General features: G+C 40.3%; 1 protein-coding gene across 1 annotated transcript in view; it reads left to right on the top strand.

Moving 5' to 3' along the window:
- Nucleotides 1–22,840, top strand: part of PATJ (PATJ crumbs cell polarity complex component) — a 153,289-nt gene that overhangs the window by 47,548 nt on the left and 82,901 nt on the right. The window contains exons 18-27 of the mRNA XM_034063832.1: nt 6,156–6,365; nt 7,361–7,474; nt 10,362–10,730; nt 11,799–11,916; nt 12,934–13,090; nt 14,349–14,420; nt 15,279–15,456; nt 16,354–16,464; nt 17,729–17,803; nt 20,888–21,005. Coding sequence (XP_033919723.1) covers nt 6,156–6,365; nt 7,361–7,474; nt 10,362–10,730; nt 11,799–11,916; nt 12,934–13,090; nt 14,349–14,420; nt 15,279–15,456; nt 16,354–16,464; nt 17,729–17,803; nt 20,888–21,005 — 1,522 coding nt within the window. The remainder of the gene's footprint in view (nt 1–6,155; nt 6,366–7,360; nt 7,475–10,361; nt 10,731–11,798; nt 11,917–12,933; nt 13,091–14,348; nt 14,421–15,278; nt 15,457–16,353; nt 16,465–17,728; nt 17,804–20,887; nt 21,006–22,840) is intronic.

Raw genomic sequence — 22,840 nt, 5'->3', positions numbered from 1 at the left:
TACGTTTTATTTCTAGTGCTTTGCCTTACATCACAGGAAAGTGCAGCGTTCCTCCTTGAACACCGTCCTGTATTTAAGTTTGTATTACTTCAGCACATCAGCCTGGAGTTTGTTTCTTTGGTACAGCCAGAGGCTGTGTGTTGTGTAGTCGTTTTCCAAAGTAGTCCTGCTGACTGCAATCTAACATGAGTGGAAGAGGTAGGAACAAGACCTAAACACTTTGAATTACAGCCCAATTGCCCATGTAGTGGATCTAACAAAAACTAGTTGAACAGTTTCTCAGAGATGTTTTTTCAGGCTGTAGAGTACCTTTGGCAGTTCCTACGACCAACTCCTGTAAATACATTGGAGTGAATGAACAGAAGGTTTGGACCTTGAGGCTCTAAATTGAGCCACCTTAAGGAGGGAACTGGACATCACTCACAGCTGCCTCTTTCTCTCTTCTTCTGTTGGGAAGCACTTAGTGCCTTTGAAAAGGATGCAGGTTGTTCATGGTTCTTGATTCCTGCATCCCCTTGGCATTGTTGGTGTGTATATGGAGGGTGGCTCTGTGAAGGGAGCAAGTGGCACTTCACAAAATGAGAGCACAGATGAGTATTTCAAGTAATCTCACAACACTGAGCATACAGGTAGATTATTTCATGTGCAGTTCTGCCTTTGTTCTACATAATAGTAAGACAAACATGAAATGCATTTGGTGCTTGTCATTGTTGACGAGTGTATGTTCCTTGTTCAGTATGTTGTGTTTAAGAGGCTTTCAGTCTGGTATCTTATTCACTTGCAAACTGAAGAGTTTTAAATATGGATACGTATGTTAGACCTGGAAGTGGTCCCATGCAAAATGAAGCTGGGTTGCTCTGACCTCTGAGCTCTAACGTGTTTGTTTTGGCTCTCTCACCGAAACCTGCAGTATACAAATTGGCACTTGTAAAATTGTTCAGATAAATCAAAATTGGTACAAGGGGGGAGAAAAAAGTTTCAAACTGTTTCTTTTGGGATCCTTTGCCATGCTATTTTTGATGTGTGTTTTTGTGGCAGCAGGCAGTTTGTTGCTTGAAGAAAGCTAAAATATTCTAGGAAGTCAGGCTATCTGAATTTAGATCCTAAGTGATGCCAAAACTAATATAGCCTGTAACTAAGTAAGAGTGACTTTGCACAGTGAATGTCAGTCACCCGCTGCTTTGTCTTGTATTTTCATGCGAGCCTTTAAAAAAGGAAAACACAAACAAAACCCCAGAAAATGTGGTAGCTGCTCACATCCAATCGAGCTATAGCTACAGCCTGCTGCATAGGGCAGGCTGCTCCTCATCCGTTGCGCATAGCCAGGGCTCTGCTGGGGCTGGGGGCTGGACTGATGGGGATGGACTTTCTGAGCATGAAACGCCTCCGGTAGTGAGGGAGCTGGGCTGGCCTGGAGTGCCCTCTCTTGGCTGCTGCAGAAACCTCACCTTTTGGGAAGGAAGGGAAAAGAGGGGTTGTTATCATTTTAATTTCGCAGTGTGATGGACAGAGGGAAGCTCTGTCGGTTATATTTCCAGATTTGCTTCCTAAGGACCTCTGGTATCTAACAGAGTGTGATTCTTTGGTGTCCCCAGCAAGTTCAAATCCCTCACTCGAAGCCACACTGAAGTCACACACTCCAGCAGCATTGCACGTAGGACTCTGTTAACCTGGTGCTCCTGGGACTCTTAACGTTTTAGCAGAGCTCAGGTTTTTAAGAGACTTCATGCTGCTCTGCATTCAGGGATCCCAGAGGCAGCAACTGCAGTGGCCCCTGTGTGACTCTGCGCTGCTAAATGAATCCAGAACAAATGAGGCTCTGAAAATAAGAAGAAAAATTTGACACCTGGGCTCCAGGAAACGTTTGTGGATTTTGATGAGGAGCAGTAGGGGGGAAGGGAAAACCTCTGGTTCAACGTAGTTAAATGTATGGTGTGCTAAGCATGAATAAATTGTGACTATTTGAAACAAGTTCATATAGTCTATGGCAGGCTCGAGCACAGAGGGAAAGACAACAGCTACAACATAGTAGTTCCTCAAAGGGTTACCTGGAGGCCAGCATCCTGCGCTGGTGCATGGCAGAGGTCTGCTCCCATCCCTTTATACAAGTGGCAAACTTTATTACATGTGATTCTTAAGAATTTGTGTCAGTGCTTGTGAGTTAAGGGGGTTTGTCTCCTGTTAGCTTTACTTCACTGACTGATTCCTTTTGTCATTGACCATAAATGATTCGTTTGTGTAAAGAAATCCTTCAGTAGACTGAAGTTAAAGTTCTTCTTCAAATGTGCTGAGCCCAGTTTGTGCCCATTTTAAGATGCATGGGACATCCCATACACACTCCCTCTGCTGTCTTGCAAAGTCATGTAATAATTGCTTGAACTATTGGAGTTAAGTCACTTCTGTATCCCAGCTGAGTACCATTACAGCAACATCTTAGCTCTGTGTTTGGGGAGGGAGCTTCTTCCCACCCTGTAAACTCTATCCAAGGAAATGAGCCTTTCACTTTAAAGCAGAGGTGAAATCTGGACCTGAACTGCTAGTGATTAAAAATCACTACTATCTAATTATCAAGAGCCTTAGGCTAGGTGTGCAGTTTAGTAACCCTGCGTGGCTGTGGCTGCTCTGTTAATGTGGAGGTGGCCCCAGAGTCCATCAGGACCCTGTCACAGTGAACTTGCCTTCTGCAGTTAGTATGAAAATTGAGAATCTGTTTTTCAGCCTGCTTCTAGCACTCTGCTTTCTTTCAAAAGCAAGACAACAGCTGTACAGTCCGGTTGCACTCACTGTTAACAAGCTGTGAGGGTGAATTCAGTGCTTGCTGCCTTGTTCTAGCAGATGTTGGTCTTTAGGGTGCGTTGGGGTTTGAGTGTAAATCAAAAGACAAGGTTCCAAGACAACATTGTTCCTTTTGTTTTGGTAAGACGAGCACAGTGCAATCCACAGTTACAGCCACCCTCGTGTTGAATTATAGGGAATATGTTTTTGTGATTACACCTTGCAGTCCAGCAGGTCTGTGTCTCCACACGCAGCTTTTGCTGCATTCCTTATGGCAATCACATTGCGATTCACGAGCACTGGTGACAAGCACTCAGGCTTTTGCAGCACAGCTCACATTACTGCTTTAGCCCTGTTGCTCTGTAGTTCATATTGCTCTTCTCTTCCTGTACAATAGCTCCCTCTGCTTGAAAACAGCAGAGTAATTATAACCCTGCTTTGTATTTGCCTGATCAATGGGCTTTAATATGGGCCCCTTTTAAGAAGATATCTGCTGCTGCTCTTCATGAAGCAATTCCAGTACATACATGGTTTAAACTCTTGTGAAGCAGCAAAGATAACTGTGCTGCTCTCAAAACTTTGCTACATAGGAGCCATGTATTATTAGACATTAGGAAAGCATGCTCCCTGTGAGGGTGCTGAGGCGCGGGCACAGGTTGCCTAGAGAAGCTGTGGCTGCCCCATCCCTGGCAGTGTTCAAGGCCAGGTTGGACACAGGGGCTTGGAGCAAGCTGCTCCAGTGGAAGGTGTCTCTGCCCGTGGCACGGATTGGAACTGGATGAGCTTTAAGGTCCCTTCCAGCCCAAATCTCTCTATCTTCATTTTTAGCAGGAGGATTAAAGCTTGTTGGTACACAAGCTTCAATTTAGCTTTTCAGCTAAATTATCTCTTACCATGACATGATGATTTATTGAAGCCAGGATGTTTTTATTTCAGTGAAAACCTAAGCTGGAATAGGGCTGTTTCTCATCAGAAATGTGGTAGTTAGGCTGCTGAACTTAAATATCTGTATAGAAGAAGCTAATGGTGAGATTCCTACGTCCTCCTTAAATGGCTGTGATCTGGAACCCCTAAAAGAGCAGCTTTGGATCAGCCAGAGCTGGGATTTGAATCTGTTTCTCCCATGCTCCCAGCCAGTGCCATAATTACTGGGCCAGCCATTCACTTCTCTGCATCAGAAAGGATGAGGGCTGATTTTGTTTTGTTCATTTTTTATCAATATAGCTAAGCCAGCAACAGTCATATTATAAAAGCTGCTGTGTTAGCAAAGGTGGAATTTTGCTGAGAGCTCATTTGCCCATTTAGGGAACCAGCATAAACCTCGCTTGCCATGGCAAGGGGAGCCCATGATAGGAAACTCACTGGGTTAGTTCTATAGTGAAGCCTTCCTAAAGTGAAGAGTACCTTACTTGCTTCAAAATGGCTCTCTCAACACCATCCTGGTTTTGCAAAGAAGCCCAAAAGGTTGGGTTTAGTTTGCATTGGAGCAAACCCCCAAATGAAAACCATTTCAGACATCTGTGTCAGACAGAGTGTTTGTTCTGTGGTCAGCTGCCATCAGGATGGTTGGGCACGTGGGTTTGGGTGAGGGCAAGGGCTGGCAAAGCTGACTCTCTACACAAAGGGAAGAATTCCCAAAATTCAGTGCTCTTAAAGCAAAATCTTTTATTTATATCTTGGAATCATTTGGATTCTTCATTTTTTACATCTTGGGATCCTTTGGAATCTTCTGCTTTCAGGTTTGGTTTGTTTCTAAAAATTTCCAAAGTGTATGCGGAACATGGATAGCTTGCTCTTGGAAACAAATGAAATCCTTTCCCCTCAGCATTGTGTGAGGCAGGTTTGAGCAGGAACAGTCGGGGAGCCCCAGCACGTTGGCACGGGTTCAGTAGGCAGAACACCATCGCGCGGCAGAGGGAGGGTGCTGGGCTTGATTGTCAGCACACGATACTCACAAGGAAGCCTCTTCTGTACAATGTGGATACCCAGGGTTTGGGAAGATTATAAAATGGCAGGATTAAGCAGTAGAATGGGAGAGAATCATTGCTAATATGTATTTACTTGAATTCAGCTTCAGCAGGGCTCTTCCTGCTGAACTCTAATTTCAGTTCTCTCATTTCAACCATTTACAGATATTACATTCATTGCCTCATATGTTTGCACATACCTTAACCCCCCCACCACCCCCCGCCATGTTCCCTAGGAAAGCAGTGCATAGTTATATAAAAAGAAAGAGTTAAAAAAACAGTCCTGTTTTCAAATTAACACGGAGGTGCTGAATTCATGGTGGTCTTTGTCATTTGAATTTTGCCCTTTTCTTTTTATCCCTCCCGTGCCCTGAATAAGATGCAAGTCCTGAGGGAAAAATAGTACATGATTATGCATTCGAAGACCTGGTGTGTATAAGGAGCATTTCTGAGCTTTATGAGCCTTTAGCAAGGGGGAGAAAGGCTAATTCTAATGTATAAAAAACAAACAAGGAAACAAAAAACCCCATAAATTTGTTTTATATATCTTTCTGCCTCTGTAAAATAACTTCTGATCGTTTCATTGCATTGAGGAGGAATTCTTAAATGGCTGAATATGATGGAAATGGTGCATGGCACAATGCAAAGGCTAATACTGGGCAAGAAAATCAAGTGAATATCTTTGCATCAGTTCACAGTCTCCCCACTGTGTATATTTTGTACTTCACATTCCTTATACACCACTGCAGCCCTCCTTGTCTTCAGCAATAATCTTAGTTACTCTTCTGTTGCTGGCCCTTGTATTCTCTATTAAGTAGGCTACATGGGTGGAGAAATGTCTTTTCTGAGTTGTCACACAGATTTGACAAAGCAGGAACACTGCAGTAATACAGCAAATGTACGCTGCTATTCATGCATGTTTTGGGCTTTGCTTTTTAATTTTAATATAATCATATTTGAAATTAAATTTCTAATCTTGCCATGATTTCTTTTAACGTCAGGTTTGCTGCTCTGAAACTCTTGAATGGCTTGCAGAATGGTTATTTTATGTAACATTACCACGTAACAGGCTGGATGGAGACTTGTGGAAGAGTGCCAGCCTTGGTTTTCTATTTACAGGTTGGCCTGGCCGCTCCTGTGTACGTAAGAAGAGGGCAGGCAGGGTATCGGTCAGCTTTCAAATTGTGCATTTCTTAATGGATTAGGCAAGTGATGGGATATCTTCCTTCTGCAAACCTTTCTTTTGTAAACTGTAAGCCGTGGCAGGATAGGTAGGCAGTCTTTTTTGTATGTCTCAGCAATGCTTCAGTAGCATTAAATGAGGAATGTGCTTAAGAGCTCTTCCCATACTCAAAATTCATCTTTTTGTGGGCTTTTTCCTTGTAATTCTTTTTTTTGTTTGTTTGTTTTCAGGATCCCTTAGACCCAACCAGAACAGCCATTGTGATCAGCTCTTTGGTGCCAGGTGGAGTAGCTGAACGTGGGGGTGAGCTTCAACCCGGTGACCGCTTGGTGTTTGTGAATGAAAAATCCTTGGACAGGGCCACTCTGGCAGAGGCAGTGGAAGTGCTGAAATCTGTGCCCCCAGGTACAGTTTCTCTTGGAATCTGGAAGCCTCTGGTGGTAAGAACTTATTTAACTTTTGTTATTTGGTTCTATGACAGACTGGGCTGTTGTATTTGGCAGGGCTGTGGGGTGTGTGAAATTCAGGGTAAAAGTATGCATGTATGTGGAAAGAAGCTAAAATCATAGAATCAACCAGGTTGAAAAAGACCTTTAAGATCATCAAGCCCAACCTTTACCCAGCACTGCCAAGTCCACCACTAAACCATCTCACTAAGTTGCTATGCGTGCACCTCAGCATGTCCAGAAATTCTGGCTGTCAGATGGGTAGCTCAATGTCCACAAGATGTGACTGGAAAACCAGCGTGCTCAAGTTCCTCCTGAAAGAGCATCTATGTGGAATCGGAAAACTCATCAGGGCAAGCGCATGCGTGCTGGCTCTGTGCATAGGTGTAACGCAGTTTGAGGTATTCAGCAAATCAGTTAGCTACATGCTGAAGTCCATTTCACTCCAAGACACTGCTGAGTGCTTGCTTGAGCTCCACTGACATCAAAGAAACTTAATCTGTTTGAAGTCAGGACTGTAAATTCAAGTAGAATTTCCTTTTTCTAGAATCAGGGCTTTGGAACAGCCAGTAGTTTACTTGAGAGCACTGTAGCACTGTGCATCAAGGGGACCTAGGCAAAATTAGTTAGAGCACCACCTAATAGAAAGTGCTTGTAATTCAAGAATGGTAAAATAGGAATGTAAGAAGGCTGTTAAATATATTCTTCCCTTTTCTCAAAAGTGGTATTTTTTGTTCATATCATTATATTTGTCTTTCTTTCCTACACAGCTCTTTATTTTTTACTGTATCTGTGCTAACATCTTGAAGACAACAGCTTTTATTCTTTCATCTTTTCCATTTACAACTTCCTTTTTTATAGTCCTGTAACTTTTTCCCACCTCTTTTCTAATGTCTGGTTCTCCCTCTCTCTTTTAGTTTATTGAAAAATGTAGGGGTTGCTTTTGTTTCTTTGTTTTCCTGGCTCATCATTTTGAATATCTTTCTTAGGGAGAAAGCAAAGAGGAGGAAAACATGCACAGCTTGGATTCCAGCAACATTAAAAGCAGCTCTGCATCTCCAGAACCAATAGATAATTTCTCAATAATACTTGAAGCACCACAGGTATTTGGTTTCTCTTTTCAGTTTTAAGTTTATACGGACAGGAAATGATGTGTTAAAGTAAGAAAATCCTGTGTCCTTTGGATAAGACTTCAGGCTGAATTCTCCTCTAAAACAGTCTCTAACAGCTAACTGTATACTAATTATATTGGGAACAGTAAGCACAGGCATAGCACTCACCAGTGCGGTTCCCAGACTGCCTTATCAAATTTACTATGCCATTAAAATACCTTGGGTTCCCTTGGGTATGAAATAGGAATGCTGTGTTCTTATTAGTCATAAGTAGTTGGTTCAGGTTTGCAAAGAAAGTGGAGCACTATTTATTATAATGAAGCAAACCGAAAAGGTTTTGTGTATAAGGCAAGCTTGAAATTTGTTCTTTTTTATAGACTTCCTATGTGGTCTTAAGTGATCTCTCTCTTCCTCAGTTCTCCTCTTTTTCTTACTTTCTGAGAAGGAATTCTGTTTATTGTGGGAGGATGAAGCATTAAACATAGTGAGTAACTCAGATACCAGGTTAATAGGCAATACTACTGCAATACTGATCTGTGTATAGTGAGAGAGATGTGGATATCTTTGAATTTTCATCTGTTCTCAGGTGCTCTGCAATGTTTTTATTAATTCATATTGGTAAATGCATTTTTAGACCAGAAGAGACAATACATAAAGGATCACCCAGAACTGCATCACAGTGATAAAAGTAAATTGTAGATTTTTCTTGTTAAACATGTCTACCTGTCTCTGGATACAAACGTAATCTTTAATGCTGAAATGGTATATTAGAGCCAAAAGGAGCAATATCACAGGATGGATGTATATATACTATGTGGAAATCAGCTTGGACATTGTATTTACTGATTTTCATGATGTAAAAGGGAGGTTGCTGTTTTCCGGATACATAGGAAGGGTTCCTGGCAGAGCAATTACTCCTCTGCCAGCTCAGATTAGTTTTATTTAGGGAGCAGAGAAACAATGTTATGAAGTATTTTAAAATGAAGGATCTGTTTTCTCTTAAAGTCCCGCTGAATATAGAAACTGGGATGATCAATGCGTACAAAAGATGCACAGAGGTATTTGCTTGTATTTCGTTTTACCTTATGTACGACAGCAGTGGTAATAGCTTAGAGCAATGGTAGAAGATTTCCATCCATTTATTATATCACCTGCTCATGTAAGAGCCAAGAGTGGTGTGTCACGATGGCTTCCACTCTTACGCACCAGCATAGTGCTGACAAAGCTGGCTTGGAACACTAAAAAGGGAGCTTGAAGATTTGATATGCTACAACAGTAGACTTTACTGTCATGTTTGCAGTATTCCCTGTTCCATTGGTAGCGTCTGATACTGCAGTGCAGCACTCAGTGATGATACACTCCTAACTGCTGTATCAGGAGATGGGGATACAGATTGCTGTGGGCTTTCTGAGCTAAGTCAACTCTTTTATATAACAATGAAGTTGGTGCCTCTTGCAGAAATGTTTGGGGAATGATGCTGCAGAAGCGATGTGAAATGAAATGAAGATGGAGAGAATTAGAATCTCTTCAGACTGGGTGTTTTTTGAGATCGAGGTACACAGGTCACATAGATTAAAACACAGCTTAATGCTCATGAAAAATGTGCTAATTTCTAGACTGCTACTGCTCTGCTTTCCTGCCAGCTGGTATTACTGCATTGTTTCATTTTGCTCTTGTCTGTCTCTAGTCTTCTCTCCTGCCTCTCACTTGAAGTATGTGAAAATTTTGGCAGTATCTGGGGTTTTTTTTGCTTCTGCATTTGTACAAACCTCACAAACCAGGATTCTGACACTAAAGGTCAGAAATGGTGAAGTACCTCAGGGAGACTGGGAAGGGGCAGGAAATGGAAAGAAAAACATTTTGTTTGAGGACCGTTGAACCTGTAGATTGGTTTCAGTGTTTGGGGTTTCAGTGAAGGTTGGGTTTGGGCGCATGTACCTGGGGGCCTGAAGGAAAGAGACTAGAAGCTTTCTCTGTGTGGAAGGCTTTCTGCTACCAGTGCAAGGCTACCAGTTCCAGATGCCTGCTACCAGTTCCAGATGCCTGTGCAGACTCACCCTGGGCCAATGAATAGCATCTCATCTGAGTTAGGAGAAACAGAGAGCATTGGAAATTGGGGAGGCATTGGCATGTCCTAGAAAAAGAATGGTTGAGCAACATCTTTCAGAGTGGGTTTTAATACCTTTTCTCTTGGTTTTGTTTGGGGCTTTTTTGATTGTTGCTCTGTGGTTTAATTCAGTAGAAAGCAGAGCACTCTTCTCTTTAAAAACAGTAAAGGTATTAGATAATAGACAGTCAGTTATGTTCCTTTTTTTTTGGGTGGTTCATCCATTTCGCCTCTTCCACAGGTTAAATATTGTATGGAATACCCAAGGGAGGGACGAGCAAGTGTGGCTTTGGTTTGGTTGGGATTTTTTAGTTGATGGTGCTGTTGCATAAGCAAGCTCTTAGGTTGTTTTTTATTTAGCTGATGGTTATCTTAAGAAATGTACATGCATTCATAAAGCAACAGCAGGTAAGTCTAGAGCACAGAGGTATTTTAGCTGGATTTAGGTATACTTTTTCCTGTAGGTTTTATAGTGTTATTTAATAATTCCCATTCCCTAACTCCAGTCCAAGTTGGTTTTTCTGCAGCAATACCCAAGATGTGCAACATAAATTTCTTTATACTTAAAAAATAAATTGCAGTGTCTACTTTTGCTGTTAAAATCGTAAGTCACAAAGTGTATTTTCTTTTAGAAAATGCGAAAGGTACAAGATTTTCCCTTCAAAAATAAGGCTGTACTTTTAATATAGGCCATAAACCATAAGCCATAGTTTTAAATGAGCTAGCAAGAAACAGAATGTAAAATCTATATTCCTGTAATGTTTTATGCAGGGTTTCAGAGATGAAACTCCTTTTAAAGAAGAACTGGTTGATGAACCAAGTTTGCACTTGGGAAGGTCATTTCAGCTTTCTCAAAATGACAATGAGTGTGAGAAGGAGTCCTGGGAGATGCATGAATTTTTGAAACCCAGAACAGAAGAAATGAATGAAGAACAGGAAATGTTGGTGGATGAGTATGAAGAAGATGCAGGCTTCCTGAAATATAATGCATCATGTGGACAGAAGGCAACTTCAGAGAGGAACCTTGATACAGAACGATGGGCAAAGCAGCTTGAGACTACTGAAATACAAGGCTTAAGATCCAGTATGAACTTAAGTCCAAAACAGTCACTGGAATATCCATGCAGCAAAGACCAAATGGTAAGGAATGCTTTACTGGTCTCCGTGCTGTACCCTCACCAAGGGACCCATACCTCAAGGCAAATTCCAGACCTAAACTCTATAAAGGAGTCTTCCTAGTGTTTTAATTGCTAGAGGAGATCTGGGTACCTCTACTGAACACAGTCTGTCCTTTTGTACTTGGTGTGTGTTATCTGAGTACTTGAATGAGTTATGTGCTGAGGTTGGTGTATTTACAGGCTTGTAACTGGACTTGCATCTTCTTTCCCATTTGTGGCTTGTGGGCTCAGTTCTTTTTTGCAGACCGTACTAATATGGTGCATGTCAGTAATAGCAGAATGTCACTTTGTGGTTTTAATAGTCCAGGGGCCTCAGCAGCAATGTCAGTGAGAGAAGCTCCCTTTTTTTCTCATTATTTTTAATCCAAATCAGTTCCCTTGGGTCAGATGATAGTGCAGTTAAGTGAAAAATGATACAGCAGAAGCAATTGTAACAAGCATACTGGTGGATGAAGGAGTAGGAGACAGAGCTTCAAGTAAATTGTGAAACTCTTGTATATCATCCTCAAGTATTCTGAGAATTATCTGTTTCCTCCTGAGTCTTTGCTCATTCATCAGACTAAAAAAGTGATGATATCAGCGTTCCGTGCACCAGCTTCCCAGATATATGCTCTTATAGGGAAAAAATCAAGTGGAAAGGATATAATATCACAGACACAGAAAATGTAAGGTTTTGCTCAACCTATCCCTAGCAGTACGTACATAAACAGGCTAAAATGCAGCTTTTAGTGACAGTTTTGTACCAGGGTGCATAATATTAAGTGTATATATTTGTTACCTAAAACCAACAAATGAGCAAGCGTAAAGGCAAGTAGAAAGATACAGTTGCTTTGTATTGCAATTGCACATAACATTTCATGCCTCTTCTTAATATAGTGCATATGCAAGCAGTTGGTATTTCATAGTTATCTGAAAGAATATAAATGTAGTTGAGAAAATGGGACTGTTTGCTGTAAAAATCAATGTTCATGTCAAATACCCCTTTATAAGTTGATACCATTGCTTTCTAATTTTACTTTCTTCTGTGAAGTGTGATGAAAATGCTGCTCTAGGTTCACTGTTCTCTGGAACCACAGCGCAGAGTGGCTACCAAGAAGACATATTTGATACCGAAAGTACTCAGTCAGGAGCGAAAACCAAGGATTTAGGTTTGTAAGAAGTTTTTTGCTTAAGTTATAATTTCATATTTACAAATGTAAGTTTTATACCAAAACACCAATTCTTTCAAAATGATAAAATATTCAAATGAAGACTTTTTCTGCAGACCAAAGACAGTCTGTGTCAAACAAATAGGTTTCAGCTTCATGATCTTGCTCCCTCCACCAAATCTACACTTACAGTTGTCACAAGTGATATTGAAAGTGGCTGCAGCTTTGTCCTGTCTGTGGAGAATCACTTTCTTCTGTGTAGCTAATGTACCCAGTAGGATTCTATGCAGAAGTAAAATCATGCCTGTAGTTTCAGTCAGGGATTTGTCTCTGTCACTTGTGATTGCTGATTTTATAGGTTCTTGTGCTGACAAGGCTCTGGAGGTAACTTTACCACAACCAGAATTTGCAGGTGAACTCTATGGTTGATAATTGCCCTGTATCTTGGGTTTATAATCTTTGCTCAGGAGCAGTTTCTCCTTGTCAGATGTATCAGCCTGCCTTGAAACAACATTCTAGCTGGGAGAAAGGAGATTAGGTTGCTGCCTTTGTCACCTGCGTCTTGTACAGCAGACACTGTGTAGCCCCCAGACTGATGACTCTTGACAGGAGCTCTGGTAGTTCAATTAATGTTGATACTTATGTCACCAGAATGACATCATTCTTCCCCAGCATGATGGGCTCTGTGCTAGAGCAGAGCTCTGCACCACTCTCCCTGCATAAAGGATAGATTTGCTATTTGTAATCAAGTTATTTTATGAGGGGCTTCTGTCCCGTAAGTTGTACCTAAGCATGTCTCAGCTCCACAAAGATTTGGTGTTTCCTGTTACTACATGACTGCATGTACTTCAGAAGCAAGATGCTATAAAATAAGTGTTTAGTGTTCTTTAAAGTTTCTTTAAACATCCTGTATCTCTAAAGCTCTTGATCATCACACAACATCCATGTTTAGGACATGGTGAGCTGGAAGGTACAGGGACAGAGGAAACGTTCACATCTACATCTTTTCTTCTTCAGATACAAAGCTTCACGTTGACTCCAAAGGACCTGGGCTTGCTGTTGATCTGGAAGCTATTGAAAAGGAAGAACTAAAAGGTGATGATTCTGTTTTCTCCAAGAACCAGGAATCTGGGAGAGTAACCACCTTAGCTCATCCTAGAACACTGGTGTGCAGGTATGGAGAAAGATTCAGGTTCCGGAAGATTTTCTGTTATGATCTTAACTGTGTTCTTGCTTTACTTAGCTCACTAATCATAAATAGCCATGTGAAGCAGTAAGACATACATAGATGACCAGTTGTATGACTTTTGCCCAAGAAGCTGAGTTTTGCCTTACAACCTTATTGAATCTTTGCCCCCCACATTTTCTTCCCTGAATACTGGGACAGAACAGTGCAAATGGTTCTGCCACCTTCATAGCAAGGGGCCTATGCATGTATGTGGCCTGGAGGAGACGGACGTACCATTTACTAGCAGTTTTGGTCATTACTGCTTAAGGAGCCTCTTCCTTTAGCTCCTTATCATAGCTTTGTCCTCTTGGTTTTCCCTTTCCTTTATTCTTCATTTTGGGAAGAGCAGTTCAGCCATGGCTCTCAGTCCTGTGCAGGAGGTTTTAATCTTGCCATTAATGCTGAGAAACCTTGAGCTGGCACTGCTTGTAGATATTTGCCACATCTGTCAAGTGTCCCACCAGTTTTAGTTGAGTGAATCTGCTTTTGGTGTCTGTTGATTCAAATCCTCAGTAATTCCCTAATTCATCTGTAATCTTCCTTCGGAGGGATAGCAGTTCAACAATAAAGTGAGGGGATTATTCCTCCACCACAACATTCTACTTCCTTTTTGCAGTTTAAGAGTAGCATTTACAGCTCTCAGAATCTACAGAAAATGTATGCAAGGATGTATTGCTTCAACCTTTCTGTGGGGGCATGCAATTCCTTATTTCATTCTTATTCTGTGAATAGGTGAGTCATATGTAGTATAAAAGTTTAACTAAAACCCTGTTCTGGACTGTTTAATGGAACACAGGATATGTTCTCCCACTTGCATTATGATCTGCTTTCTGGTCAACTAGGCTGGTTCTACGATGTTTATATACCTCTCTAAGAATCACAGTGTATTTATCAGCAAGTAAATGTTAATTGCTTAAATAGTCATTTGGAATGAGTAAATGCAGTACAGATTTGTATATCACAGAGCAGCTTATAAATTTGGCCTGCCCATCATGTTTATTTCTGGAGCATTCCTTAAGTACATTTAAACCTAAATACAAAAATTCCTGTCTGGTGTGTTGACTCTGCACATTTGGTTTCATCTGGGCAGTGTGAGAAGGCATTGCTGTCTCACTGCCAGATACAAAATATGTCAGGAATTGTGACCTGGCATGGCTGATGCCTTCTTTACTTTTCATTCCTTCCCCCCTCTTCCCCCAATTAGTGAATTACCTGAGAGAGAAGAAGGAGAAGGAGAAGAAACTCCAAACTTCAGCCACTGGGGACCACCACGAACGTATGTTCATATGATTAATTATTTCTTCCCATTTACCTTATGTCTTATTTTCTGCTAGCCTGGTTAGCTCTTGTGAGGCTTTTTTCCTCCCCTCCTCTGCCAATAATGTTAAGGTACTTGTGTACCTTGGGCTTTCTTAGATACAGTGAATTCTTAACAGATGTTCAGCGAAATTATGCCTTCTATTTATACAGCTGACTTGGGAAAGCTTGTTGGGTTTACGTTGTGGATGACCTACAAGTTCTCGCTCATTTATTAACTATTAGGTGTGAACAATGCACATAGTGCTGCTGCCTCCTTTTCCGTGGGTTCTCTGCTAAATTTAATGGCAACATTCCAAATTGCCAAGCCAAGTTTTAGCCACATCCTTGTCGCATTGTTGACATTTTTAGGTGAATTGTTTTTGTGGTCCCAAGTAAAATACGATCAGAAAGTTTCTGCTTAAAGCTGATTAATATGCATCTGATACACTGAAGGCAGTGTTAAGAGAGCTGTATGAAACACTTTATTATTTGTCTCACATGCCACTTGCAGTGTTTGCCTTTTCCAGACAATTTGCTCACACTGGAAGAGGATGAGTGTTTATTTGAAGACCTGCCTGGTTTATCCTGACTTTTCTCTGAAATAAAAGCCTATGCCCAGTGAGCGCTGTTGGCAGCAGAATTTTGTTCTTTGTGGAGTGAGATATGCCTGGGGTAAAAAGCCAACTCTGTTGAGAGCATTCTTAGGCTTCTGACTTTATCCCTTTACTCTATTAAGTCTTGAAAGACCAGAAGCTTACATTTGTTGAAAGCTTTGCATGAATAGTTTGAAAAACCCTGTTTGAAGCTGTTAAACTACCCACATGTATTTTTCCAGTGTTGAGATCTTTAGAGACCCTCATGTGTCACTTGGAATCAGTATTGTTGGTGGACAAACTGTCATAAAGCGCTTGAAGAATGGAGAAGAACTTAAAGGGATCTTTATCAAACAAGTTTTGGAAGACAGCCCAGCAGGAAGAACAAGGGCTTTAAAAACTGGAGATAAAATACTTGAGGTAAATGCAGATAAACCTGCCTTTTCATTCTTAGAAATAAAGATTGACTCAAGCAGCTTTGGGGGGAAAGAGGGATAAAATATTGCCACCACTTCATGAAGTATTGATGACACTGTGTTTTGAAAACCAAATGAAACCCCTGGTGTACTCTTGTCTTCTTTTTAGGTTCTGACTATGGAGCTCTTTTAACATTCTCCTCTATATTTAAGAAAATATATGTCCTGGCATCTGATGGGGAAATGAAAAAAATTAATGCCCTCTTCCCATATAAATGAGTAATAAGTTATAGCATACCTTTATAAGCATAAGTTATAAATATATAGAAGAACATAGACTCTTCATACTAGAATTTGGGCTATTTTGCGTATGTCAATTTGGAGCAATTTAGCAGTTTGATTAACTACTATTTGGGGTAAATCCCTGATTCTGGAAGGTGCAGTGGGGATGAATGCCCTTCCTGGCTCTCATCTCTGGCTCTCTGTTGATTTTTACTCATTTTTCTCCAGATGTGTACTTGTGAATCTGAGCTGAAAGTGCCATTCTTGTACATGCTTTAGGGTTGTTAGATGTTTTGAAACAAGGTTGAGTTCACAAACAGGTAAAATCTGAAAGAGTTGTATTATACCTGGCATTATATCTTAGCACTCTCTGAAAATCCTATTCCTTATGTTTTTATCTAGAAGAATAGCTTTGGGAAACATGTGACCACCTTTTAATTCTGATCACCAAGTAACATACTTTCCCTTAAACCACAATGGAAGCATACTTTACAAATAACTTCTCTTGGCTGCTTTTGGCTCCTTCCTCAGCTACACTAATCTTCTGCAAATGTGTGTGATCTCTTGTAATGACTGTGTGCCAAAGACATGGTACCTAATAAAAATAAACCTTTGTTAGGTTTCTGGGATAGACCTACAAAATGCCACACATGAGGAAGCAGTAGAAGCTATCAAGAACGCGGGAAATCCTGTTGTGTTTGTAGTTCAGGGTTTGTCTAACATACCAAAGGTAAGTTTATTTCTATTTTCATTCCAAAACTTCATATATATATAAAATGCATCTTATTTGAAACTTGGCTAAATTCCTATCAGCAAATTCCATCAATTTTTGTGTCCATCCTTTCTGTCAGAGTTCCTGCTTATAGACCACATGATTGATTGATGACTTGTCTGGCCCGATTTGAAACCTCATTTCTCTGATGTAAATCGAGTAGATTTAAATCTGTAGAAGAGGTGTTAATTCAGTTCTCCCACCTGTGTAATTGAGACTGGCCCTGTGTGTTTTAATTTGTTCATATTTCATAATCTACAAATATACTCTGTTAGCCAAAGGAACAAAAGTGTAATTAAAATCAGTCAGATTCACACTAGCAGCTCCATGTAAAATGTATCACCTCAGGGATCTGAGGTAGTTCTTCGGGAGCAAGGTAATTTTCAAGAGAATTTAGGCATCTCCTCATCTTCACGGCCAAGGCAAGAAAACATGTAATATTTGAGGAAAAAAAGGCATACAGTTCTGCCTGCCCTGAAGTACACACACCAAATCCCAAGACTTCTATGTACTTTCAGTATAATCTGAGAAGTTAATTGGGAATTTGGGTGGATTAACAGATGTGAGGAGACCTTTTTGACAATTGTAGACAAATCCAGCACAACTGTGTCCATTATTTTTCCAGTGTTCCAGGGAGTCTTTCAAAATCTATTCAAGATGTTCACCACCTATAGCAGGAAGGTGCTCAAGCAGTGATGGTAACTGGGTTGGCTCCCTTTGTGTGTCAGCTTTTCCACAGAGAAGATCCAAAAACTCTATCAGAACTTTCAAGTGTTCAGATGCATCTCTGACCCTTACTTCCATAGTCAATCTAGAGACAAGGAAATGCCAGATAACTTGAAATTTGAGTTGCTTTGCTTTGAACTGTAGGCTGTAGGTGTCTATAAGGTGTCTGTGCATGGAGTGTTCTCTATGTGAATAACTAAGAACTGAAACTTGAGGAGTCCATGCTGAGCTCTGTATTGAGGATGTACATCCATAATGTTGACTTCAGAGTAATTTTGAATTGAATGAAGCGATGGGGCTAAATATCAAACAGTGAACACTAGAAAAAGTAGAGCATGTTTGTAAATTCAGTAAAAGAATGTAATATAAAGACTGCACTGCATGGGGCATAATTAAGAGTCTACTGGGGAGCTTTATCATTGACATTACCTAACTTTTGGCTGTTTGTTTTGCAAGTGCTCTTCCTAATGTGTGTAATTTGTGCATTGTTTTTCAGGTTTCTACCATACAGCCTAAGGGAATCAAAGTCAGCAAAGATCACGATTCAGACAAAGAAAACAAGACTGATAAGGTATTTATTCCATTCAATGCTATACCCCACTTTTACCAAATCAAATGGTATAATAGCAGTCATTATAACTCTGTGATAAGCCTTCACTGAAGTCTAAAATTAAATTTGAAGTGTTTTGTTCAAATATCTTTGCTTCAAATAATTCTTGCCAAATTTCTGTCAAATACAAGGCAGGTTTCTGACAAATGTTCTGTGGGTCTCCCCTGGGTGCTGAAACCTGTACTGCAGCTCTGGTAGCATCCTTCTGGAAGTACCTGTTTTGCTCCACATGGAGGCAAATTGATTCTCTTTGTTCATGTGGAAACAGAGAAATAGTAACATGCACACAGATAATATCCTTAATGTGAGGGCTGGCTGAAATTCAGTAAAATCATGTTACAGGATAATTAAATCTGCCAAGTCTCCTACATTTCCCATTGCCGTGTAAAACAAGGAAATGACCGAGTGATCTGTAGCTGGCCAGCTAATTGTGAGGCAGTTGCTGCACAGTAACTTCCAAACTATTTCACAGCAGTTTTGAAAGAGCAAAAAGCTGTCTGGTCTAAAGCAGTAGGTTTGTTTTAATCACTGCATTAAGGGAAAAAATAAGCTCTCGTTCCCAGACATATTGTTGGGATTCCTGGAAGTGCAGGAAGAGCACTGACTGATGAGTGTAAGTCACTGTCCATGCCCATGGCAGGGGGTTGGAACTGGATGAGCTTTAAGGTCCCTTCCAACCCAAACCATTCTCTGATACTTTGAGGTTGTCCGAACTGGAGGAGCAGAGACAGAACTAGTGCAGACAATAACTTTTGCCCACTGCAGTTTAACATACCAACTACAAATATGATGAACTTTTCATTTGATCCTACTCAGTACTCTGGTGTTTGGATAACTCTTGCTTCCAAAAGTTTTTGCAAGACTTCTTTCAGATCCTGTCAGACACAGAAGCTCTGAGGCTCAGTTATTCATAAATATCAAGCAAGGTGTTGAAGTCATGCTTTCATGCCAGTGGATAATACTTAAAATGAAGCAGTTACAATCCCCTTTTCTGGGTTTTGTTATCTGTATTTCTAATCTCAAAAGCACTCATCCTCTTGCAACATGCTGCCTTTAATCTCTAGGACTCCAGTGTGCTGCATTCTATAGCATTCGGAGCTTAAAGAGGGAGTCGAATTTTTGTCAAACCTTTTTCATCTATTGGTGCTGTAAACTGGTGGGTGGAATATTGAAGAGCTTCAGTGCATAAATATGTAGCTCCTTTTTAGCTTTGAACATTGATTCACAAAGCAGCCCTACTGTGCTACAGTAGGGGCGCCTCTGAGTTGGAAAGAGTTGCTATTAGTGGATTACTAGTTTGCGTCCCCATGGGGAATCAGTGATATTTCTAGTCCAGTCTTCAAAGTGTCACAAAAGAGTTTGGTTTGAAAGCAGCCACATCTAGTTGAAAATCTGCCTTTTCCTTGATGATGAATTACCTGTTCAATTCTGGATGGTTTATCTGATTTGTTGGTGTTTATCCTCCTTTATTGATCTGTTTGTTCAAAAATGATTGCTTGAAGTAATTTATATAAAACCACTTAGAACAATTGAGCTTCTTGTGGACAAACTAGATACTAACATTATTTTGTTGGTTGGCTATGCCTCTATGCTGGAAAAAGCTGTGTTAATACAAGAAGTATTCAAGGCCAGGTTGGACGGGGCTTGGAGCAAGCTGCTCTAGTGGAAGGTATCCCTGCCTGTGGCAGGGGTTGGAACTAGATGAGCTTTAAAGGTCCCTTCCAATCCAAACCAGTCTGGGATTCTATGAGATGTTTAAGGTCTTAAAAAGCCAAGGGGTCAACATTTAGACTATGAATTATTACTAAATTATAGTGATACTAGTGATTTGTCATAGGTAGCTGGAAGTTCGGCTGCAGGTTTTATGTCTTTACTTGTTTGGTAACCTAGGACAAGAGCCCTCATACCATCACACAGTTCTACCTGTGTTGGTGTCAAGCAAAAAAGTGGGAGGACTATTTGTGTATTGTGTACTCTGGGAAAACAGCTGTTGTGTTTCCAAGTGCTCTTACAATAAGAAGAGTGTACTCTTATTACTTTTGGATTGAATTAATTTCATTTATTATTATGGTGTCTTCAATACAGCAGTTTCCTGTAATGTTTAAGTGGATGGGATGATGAATATCTTATATCACAAAATGTAGCTTGCACTGTAGTTTTCTAGTTAAACTATTCAAATTCAGGCTCAAGATCTTAGGAATCCCTGTTCAGGTTCAGCTTTCGTTGTAGACAGTGGAAAAATTGATTCTGGGTTTGATATTTGGGTGTTGAGTTGGATTTCCTAGCTATAGAGGAAATTAATTACAGGCATTCTGGTTGCTCTAATGGCATATTGCAAGCGGTGTTCCCTTTCTAAAGTGCATCTTGCTATTAGTAGTGGGGTAGCATGGGATGCAGTTGAACGTAATTTAGTGACATCAAGTAGCAAACTAAGGCATGATCCAGTTACTTGGAGCTATAAAAGCAGTTGCTCAGATGAGCAAGCCCCTTCCTTAGATTCAGAGCTGCTCCTGTATGCCAGCTATGCGCCGCTATATGCATCATTATAGGAGCTGCCTGTATTTATGTGAGGTAATAGAATTTTATTGCAAGTGATAATTGAAAATCATTTTTAAATTTAGGCTGAAATATAAATGAACTGTTGTGTTTAAATATTTGTAGAAGCCCTAAGATTGAGTTCTTATCTTGTATTTAAAAGTTTCACTTTTATCAGTACCAATTTTGTTGTTGATTCTCTAATGAGAAATGGGGTATAATTTAATGTTTATTTTTAATCCTTGATGAATATTCATGCTTTCATGTTTATGATGATACATGAGTATTTTGTCAACAAGTAAATGTGCAGGGACAGCTGTACTTTCTTTTTTTTTTAGTGTTCAGTGTCACTTCTTGTTCTGATTTCTTGCATAAAAAGCCTATGCTGGGAGAATTTAGCATTGTACTTACATGCTGTATATGCGCACATAGAGTGCAATAGATAATAGGATTTTTTTCTTGTGCATGGAAGTTACAAAACATGTAACTTTTTGTCCTTGAATCCATTAGAGAAAGTATGGAGCTCCACCTCCAATGAAATTGCCACCTCCTTATAGAGCACTTGAAGGACTGCATGTGGAAGAAGCTAATGTGGATGAAGAGGAGGATGAGGATGCTTGTGCAGAGAGTGAGTAGTGCCACAGTTATGTCAGATTACATTTATGGAACACAATCAGACTGTGCTAAACGTACCTACTATTTATTGCTCGTGTTATGGGAAGTAGTGCTCAGTGTGGTGATAGCATCTAATCCTCAGTCTTCTCACCAAGGGCTACTGAAGTGTAACTTTGGTCTTTTCTTCCCAGCCAGGCTCCCATAGTTTAGCTCTTCTGAAGAGATGTAGGAAGGTCTTTGTTTATTTTCAGTCTAAAAATGTCTACGTTGTGTCTAGAGGACTTGCTGTGGCAGTGATGACAGCAGTGAAATGCAGATGTTGTGCTTTACTGTTGTAATTGAGGTGGTAGTTGAGCAGATGTAGGTTGAGAGCTGCTGGTGCATCGTCTTTGTCCAGAAAAGCCTGTAGTTAATCTCAGACAATGCTGTTCAAGCAAAATGTTTTCCTTTAAAAAGAAAAATCTGATTTATTGTTTCTGTTCTCTACTGAAAAAAAGGATCCCCCTTTTTTTGTAGCACATTTTATGGGAAAAGTTCTGCAATTGTCCAGTTCTGGGTTTTGCAATAAGTTGTGACAGTATATACTCTGTGGAAGACTAGGAACCTAAAGAGTAGGATGCACTGCAACTTGAGAGCTTCACTTAGATTCCTCCATACTGCTTTGTTATTTACAACTTTGGATAAAACAGAATGTTATTATCCATAGCTTATCTCCCAAGAAAATGTTTTGGAATACAAAAATTGCAGTTAGGAGTCCTAAATTCTTTTCTAAAAAGAGTTATCTTATTTTCTCTTTATCTTTTTTTCTCTTTATACTCTCTTGTACCAAATCAGCATACATGTGGGGGTTTTTGTAGTGGTGATTCTTATCATCTTTTGTCTTGGAGAGGTTTTTGTTTGCCCTAATTATGGGTAAGCTCAAGCAAAGAGATGCCTTTGTAGCTTTTGACCTTGAAGCAACCATGGCTCCCATTCAGAGTGGGAGCTCCTAAATTGGGGCCTGCTGGTGGGAAAGCTCTTCCAGCTGCTCTTGCTGATTTCCTTGGCAATAGTGGGCCATTGAAGTCGAGATAATTAATGAGTTTGGTTGGTTTGTCACTTATAGGGCTGCTTTGGTGGAGATGAGAAGGATTTTGGAAGGTTGTTCTCATGGAAACAGCAGTCGGGGCACAGGAGCAGGGTGTTCAGCTCTGCCTCTGTTACATTAAGGGAAAGCTGCGAGTTCTTAAACCAACTGAGGTTTTTCCAGAACCACCTGCCTTTATTGAGTTTATCATCCCATCTGCTTGAGATATGCCACATAGTTACCTCAAGAAGGTTTTCCAGTGTGTTTGTGGGGAGTAGTGAGGAGGAGAGTTTCACTGCAGAGTCTGTGCATGTTGGATTGAATCTATCTTGAGCTTTCAAACCAGCTCTGTAAAACTCCAGTTTGTAGCAATTTGATTTCAACTTGTTATTAAAGTTATAATTCCAGGTTAAAGAATATGTTTGACAAGTAGCCTACACCTGAGTTATCTAATTAGGATATGCCTCAATCTGAGTGTTTGCTAGTCTTAAGTTAATACTTTGCACAGAAATAATTTCTTATTGACGTGCTTGGTCATTTTTTAGCTGTTCTGCCATCACTAATGATATTGCCAGCTGTGTCTAATAGCCAAGAAGGTAAAGCTACTTCTGATATTAAATTCATCAATCCTACCAGATTTGACAGCAGATCTATTGAGATCAATGTCCTCTCTACCCTTTTTATTGACTGCAGTTTGATGTTTTGCTATAGCCATCTTGGTAAACCAAGATACACATTCTCCATTTTATTGTTCCCCAACTCATTCTGTTTCTTTAAAATAA

This window comes from Melopsittacus undulatus, chromosome 6, assembly GCF_012275295.1.
Source record: "Melopsittacus undulatus isolate bMelUnd1 chromosome 6, bMelUnd1.mat.Z, whole genome shotgun sequence".
In the NCBI taxonomy this organism is placed as follows: Eukaryota; Metazoa; Chordata; class Aves; order Psittaciformes; family Psittaculidae; genus Melopsittacus; species Melopsittacus undulatus.
Note: the sequence above shows the minus strand (reverse complement) of the source record. Positions and strands in the feature narration are given on the sequence as shown.